At 32.8% G+C, this 13,399-nt stretch overlaps 1 protein-coding gene across 22 annotated transcripts; it reads left to right on the top strand.

Moving 5' to 3' along the window:
* The first annotated feature begins 6,034 nt into the window (after positions 1-6,034).
* Positions 6,035-11,371, top strand: LOC114320255 (uncharacterized). 22 transcript variants are annotated; one of them, XR_014329676.1, is made up of 4 exons: positions 6,035-6,183; positions 9,166-9,214; positions 10,531-10,617; positions 11,057-11,371. XR_014329676.1 is itself a non-coding variant. In XM_082869129.1 (4 exons), exons 1-4 carry the CDS (start codon positions 6,137-6,139, stop codon positions 10,645-10,647), a joined length of 264 nt encoding a protein of 87 aa, XP_082725255.1. In that variant the 5' UTR covers positions 6,035-6,136; the 3' UTR covers positions 10,648-11,371. The 22 variants fall into 22 exon arrangements, 2 of the variants coding, with proteins under 2 accessions (XP_082725255.1, XP_082725254.1); XR_014329673.1 differs by having other exon boundaries at positions 10,531-10,659; XR_014329680.1 differs by having other exon boundaries at positions 9,166-9,222.
* The last annotated feature ends 2,028 nt before the right edge of the window (positions 11,372-13,399 follow it).

Genomic DNA, 13,399 nt, shown 5'->3' with positions numbered 1-13,399 from the left:
TTATTGTTGAACAGGATTCCAAGCCGAGATCGGATTTTCTTTTTGACAATGGAGTGTTAAAATTTCAAGATAGATTGTGTGTACCAAATGATGTTGAGCTAAAGATGCGAGTTTTGCACGAAACCCATAATTCAAAATTTTCTATCCACCCAGGGAATATGAAAATGCACCAAGACTTGAAGCTTAATTTCTGGTGGCCAAGAATGAAGAAAGAAATTGCCAAATTTGTGTCTAAATGTTTACAATGCCAACAAGTCAAAGCCGAGCATCAACGACCTGCAAGATTGCTCCAACCACTGCCAATACTAGAGTAGAAATGAGAGCACATCACTATGGATTTTATTGTTGGACTACCTCGCTTCATTAGAGGTATGTATTCAATTTGGGTTATTGTTGACCATTTGACTAAGTCGGCTCATTTCTTACCTTTCAAGACAATTTATATTGTGGATAAGTTGGCTACAATTTACATTAATAAGATTGTTAGATTGCATGGAGTGCCTGTATCAATTGTTGCTGATAGGGACTCGAAATTCACATCAAGATTTTGGCAAAGTTTGCAAACATCATTGGGAACTGAGCTGAGATTGAGTAGTGCTTATCATCCACAAATTGATGGGTAGTCAGAAAGAACAATCCAAACTCCAAAGGATATGTTGTATATGTGTGTGCTTGATTTTCAAGGGAATTGGGAAACTCACTTGCCTGTAGCCGAATTTGCCTACAATAACAGTTTTCATTTAAGCATTGGTATGGCGCCTTTCGAGGCTGTATATGGCAGAAAATGTCGGTCTTCTATTTGTTGGGCAGAAGTTGGAGATGGGCCCTTACTTAGGCCTGAGATTCTGCATGAAACAACGGAAAAAATGAAGTTAATTCAGCAAAGATTGAAAACCACGTAAAACCGACAGAAAGTTACGCGGATGTCCATAGGCAAGACAGGGAATATGAAATGGGCAACCATGTTTTTATTAAAGTGATACCAATGAAAGGACAGACTTGCTTTGGAACCAAGGGCAAGTTAGCACCGAGGTATGTTGGGCCATATGAAATCATTGAAAAGATTAATCCAGTGGTATATCAGGTAGCACTTTCTCCCAAAATGGAACATATGCATAATGTCTTTCATGTTTCAATGTTGCGGGATTATTTTCGAGATCCTTTTCATGTTATTGAGCCTACCCATGTGCTTTTGAGTGATAATTATTCTTACGAAGAAAGGCCCATTCAGATCGTTAACCGGCGAATCAAGAAGTTGAGAAACAAAGAAATTCCATTAGTGAAAGTGGATTGGCAAAATCATGGTGATATCTATGCCACTTGGGAAAAAGAAGATGATATGAAGAGAAGATACCCGGATCTCTTCCCACTTGATCCTATATTATTCTCGGAGGAAGGTAATTGAGTTTGGAGGACCAAACGTCCTAAGGGGGAGAGAATGTGACAACCACCTCCTTAATTAAGCAAAATAATTATATTAAATATATGCTTATTGTTAATAATGTGATTATGTGCCATGTATGATATATGTGTATGGCATTGTCATTGTGAACGGATAGGTAGAGCTATGGATTAAACCTGTCTGATTCGTTAATTTGAACAGGTAAGAATTAAGACATTAGATAGGAATTAGAGCCTAATTCACCTTAATATATTTTAATTTAGTGTAATTCAGATCATAAAATGATGAGAATTAATTTAATTGAGTGAATTTGACTTATATTAATTAATGTGATTTATTATTAGCTTAAGTTAACTTTGAAGAATAAGATGATATATATATAAAAAAGAAAAAGAAATGAATAATAAGTAAATCCCACTCATCAATGGGGTAAAGTAGAGAACCTGTGGGGCTTCCTGTGCAATACACATAGAGTGAGAAAGGGAGAGTAAACATTTGAGAGCTCAACAAAGATTAGAAGAAGAAGAAGAAGAAAAAATTGAAGAAAGGGTTAGGGAAAAACATTCATCACAACTCAAATTGTTCACTCTAGGTAAGAACTCCTCTCTTTAATCTTATGGAATTGATGTGATGTATTCATAACTTAGGAAATTCAAGAATGCTTAAAGAACTCATAAGCTTATTTAAGATTTGTTGATATAGATGGAAATTGATACATGCATGGCAAGATTTTTAATTATTCTTGATCATACATTCATGTACTTGCTTAAACCTTCAAAGTGAAGAGAAAACTCCATGGGAATTGAGAAATTGAAGCTTAATATGGCAACGTTTATGATTATATATGACAAGTCTTGAAGTAAAATTAGAGGTGAGAATCTATGAGCATAGAAATAAGAAATTAGATGCATTAATTTTTAAACCTTACCATGCATGGCATAATTCTTGAATTTCATGATCATCTATGTATTTTCTTGTATGAGTTTTCAAAATTGAGGGGAATTATTTTTATGGGATTTGAAGATTAAAGCTCAAGATGGATAATTGTATGAAGTAGCATGATAATTCAAACCTTAAACTCTTACATGGAAATTTGAGTTTCATTCTAAGTTGTGATGAGCATTTGATATTGTAAAATAAAGTGTCGAGTTGTGTGTCATGATCAAGGCCCAAGTTTAGCATGTGTATATGAGTTTTGGGAGAGAATTGCATGTGTTTATGATTGAAATTTGCAAAGGAATCCACTACCATAACAGAGCAGTTTCGGATTGGTTTTGTAGCATCACCGCACGTGGGGCTTAGGGCCCCGCACGTGCGGAAAACAGGGTAGTGGTGTTGTGTATTTTGCTTAAATTGCAGGTGCGGGAGGCAGGTGCGATGTTGGTCACCGCACGTGCGGCTGGGACACTCGCACGTGCAGCCTTCACCCCTGCACGTGCGGCCCTTTTGGGCAGGCCCGGTTTGTTTTTTGCTCCTCTTAATTCCACCTTCCAGGCCTCCGTTTGCATGGTTTTGTTTTCATGTGAATATGCATCTCATGAACACGAGTGAATCAAAGAACAAAATTGTACCCAAATGGTTAGCAACCGATAGGAACCGAAACAATGAACATCGAATAGAAACCAAATAAATAAAGAATGCATAGAACCGATCGAATGATTGACTGTATTTTGAGTAGTATTGTGAGAATGTGATTGTAATCATGTTATGCTTGACTTTATTTGTTAGGTCGGACGCCGAATCGTTAGTACGTGTATCAATAAGCCCACTGTAAGTAACACTGTTGTAAAGATATGTTCAAATTGTATTTTTTTTTTGAATGATAAATTATATTGTTTCTGAACTACTACTTTTTATCGATTGAATGATGATCCTTTTTTTGAACTATATTTGTGGCATCCATAGCATATTACTATTGTTATTGTTATTGATATCACTATTGTTATAGAGATCTCTATCAGTTCTAATTCTTGGAACTATTGTTTATAGTTTTATGGCCATCAATTGGTTGCTCGGTCTTTATGACCTATTGTATTGTTGCTATCGGATGTACCATGTATGACCTATACGAATATGATTGATTGAATTGAACGATTGTATAATTGATTGACAAAAAGATATTGATTAAAAATGTTCTGTTGATAATTGATTGTTTTAAATACTGTAAGGACATCATTCTTAACCTCTTTATATAACTGTTATTCACTGGGCTCGAGCTCACTGTTTACTATGTATATGTTGGTGATCGAGCACTGGATCAAAGCTAGTGGCGACGACCTGAACCCTTGTTTTGTCAAGCCATCTATTGTGCCTTACCGCGAGGTACTGAAGTAACATGCGTCTTGGCTTGGGTGTTTTGAATTCACCATTTTGGATTATGACTATAAACTATAAGTGTGTTTTGGTTTTCGTATTCCTGTTTTGGTGATGGGATTAAGTCTCTGGATTTGTACTATATTTTTTTGAATATGCTTGGACTGTAGGTTTGTGACTGATGCATCTAGACTATATGTATAAAAGTTTATTTTCATTCAGGTCCTCACAGCTCATTGGACGTTGTATGTTATTGTTGATTGGCTTTTGCCAACCCCTTTATATTGTATTATTATCATTATTGTTAAACATGCTTTCGGTAATTACGGATTATTGGCCGGTTACGATGTTAAACCTATAGGGGTGGGTTTGGATCGTGACATGCTTGGTTGGGTTTGGTATTGAATTTTTTTAAATTTTTAAACACACCTAATATAAATATACTTATAAAGTATAATATTTGTGAAAAAATATTTTAAAAATTTACTAAATATCATAAATTCAAAATATATATATGTATTTATTATAAAATTCAGTACTTTTTTTTTTGTATTTTTATGTATTTATTAATTTTTGAAATATATTTTTACAAACATTTTATTATTGTATATCTAAGTAAGGTGCATCTAAAAAAGTATAAAAAAAAAATTGCTTAAAATTTTAAAAATATTCACTAAAAATTAAAAAAAAATACAAAAAATAAAAAAACTCAATTTAAAAAAAAATAAATTCAAAAAAATGAAAGAAATACACTAATTAATTATATATTTTTTATCTGAGATTTTTCTACAAGTGAGATTATGCTATTTTTTCATATCTCAATTTTGTGAGATTGAAGATGAAAACATGCTATTTGTTTAGAGTCCGAATCTTCTACCGTGTTTGTCTGCCGTGCTCGCAAAACAACGTCGTTATGGTAGTTTTTTTTTTTCCTCTTGCTTTGTTTTCTCTTAGTTTGAAGACCACGACCATAACCACAACCACAACCACAACTACAACCTTAAGCACCTTATGAACAAAAAGACGAAGAGGAGACTCATGATCAGACGACAAGGAGACTTCGATGGCGAGGTGACGACAACGACAACTCCATCAAGATGGAGTGATCCTCAACCTCTTCTTCTTCTCATCTCTCTCTCTCTCCTCGCCACTGCCGTCGAAGAGAAAATACTTGATTTTATTTCCACATACTAATTTAAGTTGATTTGTTTTCTGGGTTTCTTGTATTCTTGTTGGCTTAGATTGTTGTTTGTGAAAAACCCTGAGAAATTATCTATAATAACTGGGAAAATGTGATTTTTGGATGAGAATTGTCGTATGTGAGAAAGTTGAAATAAATTAATTTGTTTAATTGAAGGAAAACAAGAAGGAAGAGAACTAGGATTTGGTTTGTGCTTTGCTAATCTTTGTGTTGAGTTTCTCCTTTGCTAATCTTTGGGTTGAAATCTAGGTGGTTGACCAAACAATCATCTTAGTTTTTCATGGAATGTGAATTGGAAAACATATTTTGGATATGTTGAAGAACCCTCTTTTCTTAATCGGAATCACCGTTGCTGTCACCTTGTCGCCATCGTTCCTTTGTCGTCCGATCACCTGTCTCCTCTTTGTCTCCTTATTGTGGTCTCTCAAACAAACATTTGAGACATTTGAGAGCAAATAATATAGGGGGAAAGAAACAAAGGGGAAAAAAAAAAAAAAAAAATCGTCATTTTGATAGCACTGCAAAAACCACGACAGACAAACATGACAGACAATTTGGACTCATTTGTTTATATCTCAGTTTTATGAAAAGTGAGATTGAAAATAAAAAAACGCTATTTTGTTTCTAAACCTATGAATCGAAAATCCCGATAGCCTCATTCATCTCTAAACCTACAGGTACACACTCTCTCTCTTTCTCTCTGATTCTTCTCTCTCTTGATTTCTTTGTTTCTTCTTCGTATTAGTGTGTTTGATTTGAGTTTTTTGAATTTAATTTTTTAAAAATTGAGTTTTTTTGTTTTTAGTGTTTTTTTTTATTTTTAGTAAATATTTTTATAATTTTAAGTATTTTTTTATATTTTTTTAGATGCACCTTATTTAGATGTATCTAAAAAGTAAAATATTTATGAAAAATATTTTAAAAAATTAATAAATATATAAAAATACAAAAAATATATTCAATTTTCATATATTTTTAATACTTAGTGAATTTTTTAAATATTTTTTTTCACGAAAATTATATTTTTTAAATATATTTATGTTAAGTATATCTAAAAATTAAAAAAATTACTTAAAAAAAAAAAAAAAAAAAAAAAAAAAAAAAAAAAAAAAAAAAAAAGTAAACACAAGAAATAGGGTTTCGATTGATGCTTTTTTTTTTTTGTCCCTCGCGATTTCTATTCTTCAATTTATGTTCTTCACGATTTCTTCTTATGATCGATGCATTCAATTTCATTTGGAATTCTGTTTTCTCCATTTCTTCAAAGGTACGTGATTTTTGTTCTTGACGATTTCATTTCATTTAGTTTCAATTTCCAGTAGAGAATCGCTATGTTCGCACTCTCTTCTTCTCTTTGATCATTTCGTTTCCTCTCTCTATCAATTTCATATATTTCAACTTCATACATTTCAATTGTTGCTCATTGAGGCCATATTTGTTTGCATTTCAACTGGTTGGGCTTGTATTTCAATTCCTGATATTTGTTTTTTTTTTTTATTGTGATTTCTGAGCAGCAAGATATGCATAAATTGCTGCATATATAGGTCAATGGTTATATATATAGAGTTGGGCTTTATATATATATTTGGTTGCACGATTGGCATAGGGAGATTGCTTTTGATGCACAATGATGTGAGATTTGAAGTTTAATGTGGATTAGATTTTTCTGATAGCTATGGGATTCAAATCCTATGTAAAAAACCTACTAGAAATTAGAAGACCCATGTCTTACCTTAATACCTATGGTTGTCAATGTTGTTAGTTATTGTTGTCTTACTCGATAGTTTGTTTTGTACTCACTAAAAAAAAAAAAAAAAAAGACACATTATGCCTGGCACATGTTCGTAAAAATTCCAATGACAACACAGGCTGGTGTTCAATAGCTTAAATGAGTTACAATAAAGAATTGCAAAAAAATGAAGTGTTAAACCTGAGATTCATGCTATAGTTACAATAGAGAATTGCTTTTAAATGAATGCATTTTCAGTATAGAATCATTTATTGGATTTGGGTGCAACATTGGAGGAAAACATTGGAGATTGTTTGTCATATTTCAACAAAGAAACAATGTCAGCACCGGTAAGGAGTGATATGGCTAAAGATTCAAATGTAGTTGCTTACAAAGGAAGGCAGTGGGTTAAGGTGGTAGTTTTATTGAGGAAAATCTTGATGTTGATGCTAATGCCTGGTAAAAGCTTTGGCTAACAAGTGTGCAACCAAACCATGGGGCTCTAGCCTAGTTGACTAGCCCTTTGGCCACCATGTCTCTCCTAAGGGGGAGGTCTTGGGTTCCTGTGACACCCCAAAGAATGCAACATACTATAATTACACTATTATTTGTCTTTGAATATCCTAAGCCTAGCCTCATGTTATATGCCTACTTGAATCAAGAATCGTTAAGAAATTTAGGAGTGAGAAACATAACTTGATGAAACCAATTTAAGAATATAAATATTTGAAAGATTATTAGCGTTAGGGGAATGCCTTAAGCTTAGATTTGTGAATACTAGGATGTGCTTATGCACTAATTGAGGAGCTTAAAGATCTTAGACTAATGTACTTGTCATTTTAATGCCATATGTCATTTTGCTAATCGGGATTAGTGTTAATCAAGTAGGATTAGTGAACCTAAATCGAGATTAATTAAGTTAAGTGAGATTAAGTTAAACCTCGATTGATTAGAAACTAACCTTGATTAATTAACTAAGCTAAGTAAGATTAGATAAATTGATAAGACAAACACATAAATGATGCATACACCTCCCTTTTGCTCCACCTCACCAAATAAAAGCTCAAGATCCAAATCAAATAAAGAAGAGGAAATTTCTGCTGGAGAATTAAGGAAGAATCTAGAGAAAAGGAGAAGAAAGGAGAGAAAGAGATAAAAAAAGGAGAAACGAACTCAAGAAATCTTATGCTAAATTCATCCTAAAAAGTATTCTAAGGTAAGATTTCTATCCTAATTCATGTAGTAGACCTTCCTAGCATTCAAGATGAAGAAAAAGTTAGGATTAATTGGGTTTAAGAATGAAGATTTGAGAGAAAGAATGAAGGAAATTAGGTTAGGAGGAAGAACAAGGCATGTAGCTTAGGACTTCATCTTTTTAAAGCAATTTTTGATGTTCTTGATGTATTTAGACCTTCATCATCCCATATTCCTTTGGTTTTCATAAGTTTTGTGGCTTAAATTCCTATTTTAGATGAAAGGAAAGAAAAGTTTTGGAAAAGAATTCAATTCTTCAAATCCTTAGCAAATCTTGAGATTCAATCTTTGATTTTTGAAAACAAACCAAGTTTTTGTGTTTTGATTTGGAAAACAATCATATTTTCATGTTTATCAGTGATTTTACATGTTTTAGATTAAGTTGCATAAGCCCTAGCTCAAGAAAAATGAAAGAAGAACACTTAGAACTTATTGAATTTTCGGACTGCTCTGTTTTGCCTAGAACCGCACGTGCGGCGGGGGTTCCCACATGTGTGGCCAGCTTCACCAGAAAGCAAATTCAATTGTGAAAAAAAGGCATGTACCCTGCCCGGCCCGCACGTGCGCTGCCTATCTCGCGTGTGCGGAAATCCCCTGTTTTGCCTATGCTTTTTTTTTTTGTAACCCTCTTTCACATAAGACACTTCTTATACCCATTTGACACTTAGATAAGACTTGAGCTAGACCTAGAACAATGCTAGAATGCTTGAGAGGATATAAGAAAAACATTTAACTAAGTTTAGACAACCGATTTGTTATGTGAATGCATGTAAGTTAGGAATTTCAATGCTTTGCTCTTTTTTGTAGGTTAAGCTTTGAAGAAGTTACACTCTTATTCTCAGAGCCATTTGTGAGTAGTGATTTAGTAATGCTATCTTCAAACCATTATGTTTTCAATGCAAACCTTGATTATGTTTACAAGTTATGATGTGTTTTGCTATGAATGAACATTCTATACTCTTTTATCATGTACTTTGATGGCATTCTTGGATCATGTCCCACAATTGGTGGAATATCCAATCATGTATTATGGCCGAGCTCATCTTGTTTCGTTTAGCCAATACCCGGGCCGGTTAAGCACCTTGTAATCCTTGAGTTGTCCATCACTATGTAATGTTTGCAAGTCAAATATGTTTTGCTTTCTTCAAGTTAAAGATATGTTTCAATATTATATTTATAAAGTTCATTGATGTTCATTCAATTACTGCTTTACTTTATTACTATTCACTGGGCAATGACTCACCCCTCGTCCTTATATATATGTAGGTGGCGGAGAGTTCAATTACGAAGAGAAGTTTGAATAGAAGACGGTCTTGTATGCTTGTACTAGTTTTGTAAAGCCTTGTCATGTGTTATATTTTACTTTTGTCATACGGATAATAATGCAAAGATAACAATCCAGTAAGAACGTATATTTTCATTATGCACTGCGTTGAATGGATGTTTTAAATAGACTCAATATAAGCAAGTAATGGCTTGTGCACTTAGAAATTGAAAATTTGCCCCGATTATTCTAAGAGTCCAACTTGTTTGGTAAGCTAGGCCTTTGTTAGTCCACAACTATTGGCCGGTCACCTCACCATCCTGTTTGGGGCGGGTTAGGGTCATGGTAGTTCCACTCTTAGGAGTGGAATGGAAGTGCAAGATTTTCTTGCAAGGTGTATGGGTGTAAGTCCCCAAAGTGTTAATTTAACAACTAACCACTGACTTTCGCTGATCAAAAAAAAAAAAAAAAAAAAAAGGATTCTACCATTGATTTAAGTTGATGGCAAACCCTTTGCAAGTCCAATTAATCAATGGTTTGACAAACTCATTTCTGTTGTCTATGTGCTCCTTGTATTCTTTCATATTGTTTCATAACTCCTTTAGAACTTTGTAGCTCCTTTTTCTAGTACTTAATGTTACTACTCCTTTTTCTTTAATATGATTATGTTATTGGGCTATTTTTATTCTATCCCTTTTTTTTTTTTTTCCTAATATATCTGGCAGGTTGTCTCTCCTGTTAAAATGACATTTGAAATGTAAGAGATCTAGTTTCACATTTTAAGTGATTATTTCCTAGTTCTTTTTCAGTTTTCCAACTCTCCTTTCCTATTTGTTCTTAATTTTCTTTATTAGGAATCAGCAATAAGAAATTAGGGAAGGAAGAAGAGTTGGACGTTAAGGCTGAAAGGCTGAAAGAACAGCTGAAGCAAGTTAATGTGGAAAAGTCTGAAATGACCTCCAAATATGAAAAGCTTTCTGTTGGTCTTTGTTTTTCTTTTGCGTGTGTTCCCGCATTTATCGTATCCAACATTTGTTGGAAATATCTATGTGGAGGTGTCCGTGTCGTGTCACGTGTCCTTTCCCATCTCCATGTCTGTGCTTCTTATTCATGTGTTCTTTGCATTGCTTTAATTTTCTCTACACACTCATAGCTATCTATTAAATTTTGAGGAACATTAGTTGTCCATATTCTATGTGAAGGTTGGCATCGTGAGATGCCAGTTTAATATGTGCTTGAATTGTCTAAAAATCATGCACTTTGTATTCTAGAGATTTGAAGCCTTAATTCCAATTGATTGGTTGATGCCATGATGATTTAAATGTCATAGTTTCTAAGCACTCATCTCGTGGTTATACTATTTGCAGGTTGTAAGGGCATTAAAATTCTTCCAGGAGGGAAGAGATTCTTTTTGTGATCAGTGGGAGGCTGTTACAAAGAAAAACCCTCTGATAGTATTCATTCACGCTGGACCTTTAATTTAGTTTTATCGTTCGGCATTCTACATTGAACTTTGAGCTTATGGTTGCTTGTTTTTAGTAGTTCATTTAACGTTATTTGGGTAATTAGTTGAGTTTCTAATCATGCCAACTTACTTTGGGGAACCAAACTCTTTTTGCTGATAGACTACAGTAGAATTTCTTCAACTTGTAATTTTTACATGTATTCTTTCCTTATATATAAATTTTCCTTTTTTTTTTTTGAACAGTATAAATTTTCCTTCTTCTTATCTATTGTTTGCCAATGTTTTTGTAAATTCTGTATTTCAGCTTATGAATATGTGAGTAGATACTATAAGAATTCATGACCTTTAGTTCATATATTTTCATCAACTTGCAGTGTTGAATATTGAAATTTGAAGTTCCAGCATTAACTGTAATTCATTTTATGCAGTCTAATTCACGCTTATGCAGTGGGTAGAGACATGGAAGAAGCATTAGCTTTTGTGAGGAAAATGAAAGACGAGGGCATCGAAATGAGTTTGGTGACTTCCAGTATTCTTGTTGCGGGATTTGCTAAAGTTGGCAATGTTTGGCAAAAATAAATCTTGTACAGTATCCTATATATTAAAAGCTAACAACACTCTGTTAATCTCTCTCGGATCTGCTTCCTGTAATAAGTTCTGCTTTCATTGGGGTTTACTAGAGCTACTTGCTTCTCATTATCTCACTCTATTATAAGATTTACTTGTTCTTGTTGTTGGTGTAATTGTTGTTTGTGTTTGTATTGTAAATCTCTAGATGGTGTCCATCTCAGAGTGAGTTTTAACCGATATTTTGATCTGTGTTTGATTTCTGACTTTTACTAGTTAATGGATTTGTGGAAGCAATGAATGTCCTACATTGTTCTAACTGAATTTGGTTTGCACAGAATACCTTGAAGAAAGAGAAGAATTGATCAAAGCATTGCACAAGGACAAGTAATTCTCTGATCTTCCCAACATAACCCAGGTTTTTTTAATAATAGATACTACTATATGCTTGATACTTTCTCAAAGGAGTTAAACAAAAAACAGCTATTAAGCACTATTGATTACCAACTTCTTGCATTATGTTATGCTTGTTACGGGATTTCCATGAATAGGATTGTAAGTGGAGCTGTGACCTGTGCAATGATCTATATACACTTTCTTTGATTTGGATTATGGAAATTCATGTATTTGAATTATCATCTGATGCTTTAGGCTTCATGTTGGGGTTGTATAGAAATCAAAAATTAGCATTTGAATATTCCCTTGTATTTTTCTAGTAGTTGCAGTTGTTATTGCAGCTGGCGTAATCATTATCTAATCATTTATGCTTTTAATTTTCACATATGGGATGCGAGAGCAAATGTGAACTAGATTTGTTATGCGGAGTGGATTATCAGGATGGTTCCATTTAGAATTTTGTAATTCTCTTTGAAAGTAGTGACTGTCGATATATATATATACTTAAAAAAATTTGTTTATAGAGTTCAAATATTAATTTGTTTGTTTGAAACTATTCTTGTTTAATGTATTTGTTTATTTGAGTTATTCTTGTCTAATGCATTTGTTTGATTGAAATTACAGTAAGCCTCCGTTTGGGAAGTAGATTGGCTTTTTGGCTTTTTGGCTTTTTTGGCTATTTTAGCCTGGGCTAAAAAGCTTGGTTTGGGAAGGGCTTTTTGACTTTTTGTCTTTTTTGACTTTTTTTGTGAGAGAAGAGTGTAATGATTATGGGTTGGATGTGATGTTTTGTTTGTTATGGCTAAAATAGCCTATTTTGTTTTTTGTGGCTAAAATAGCCAAAAAAGCCCAACCAACTTCTTCCCAAACGGTGTTTAAATAAAATTTGTAGGAAAAAAATTGAATTCTATAAAACAAATAATTCAAAATATGAGTTCTTTTAACAAAAGAAATGAGATAGTATATCATGGTTTTAAGAAAAAATGAGATATTTTATATATTAATTATCATGGTTATAACTAAAAATGAGATTCTAACTGTAAAAACAATCACATTTCATTTATTTATTTATTTATAAAAAAGTGAGATTATAACTTTAAAACAATCATGTTTTTATTAAAAAAGTGAGATTGTAACTTTAAAATATTCACATTTTTCTTGAAAGGTGAGATCTTTTACATTTCAATCTCAGTTTTTTAATTATACTATCACGGCTAAAAATTGTAATGAAAAGGTTAGATAAACCGTCACACTTCCATTCAACACACTTTCTTTATTTAAAAAAAAAAATGAAATTGAAAATTTAAGGTCACGGTTTTTTAACTGTGACCTTTTACCATTATTGTAGTAGTGATTTTTTTGATAGTCGGCAAAAGCACTCCGAGGTCCAGCACTGGAGGTACATTAGGTGAAAAATTTACCATATTTTTTTTTAATCTTTCTCACCAAACAATTTTATTAAACATCTCCTTTCTAAAAAAAATAAAATAAAATAAAATTTGAACTGAATAACATGTGGCTCATGAGGATAGATTTTTCACCAATTATCCCATATAAATAGAAAAACACTAGGAACTCATAATTTTAGCATAAATGTTTTCAAGAAAGATCGTGTAGATGCAAACGTGATATATTGTGTCATCTAACAAATCTTGTAGTAGTGATTTTCCTGTAGCTGGCAAAAGCATTTCAACGAAATTCGACAGTAGAGGTAAAATTGAGGAAAAAATTTACAAAAAAAATTATTCTTTTAATCAAACAATTTCATTAAATATTTCCTTGTCCAAAAAAAAAATAAAAATAAATAA

This window comes from Camellia sinensis, chromosome 5 (assembly GCF_055761805.1).
Source record: "Camellia sinensis isolate YWXY chromosome 5, ASM5576180v1, whole genome shotgun sequence".
NCBI lineage: Eukaryota > Viridiplantae > Streptophyta > Magnoliopsida > Ericales > Theaceae > Camellia > Camellia sinensis.
This window is presented reverse-complemented; position numbering and strand designations above follow the sequence as displayed.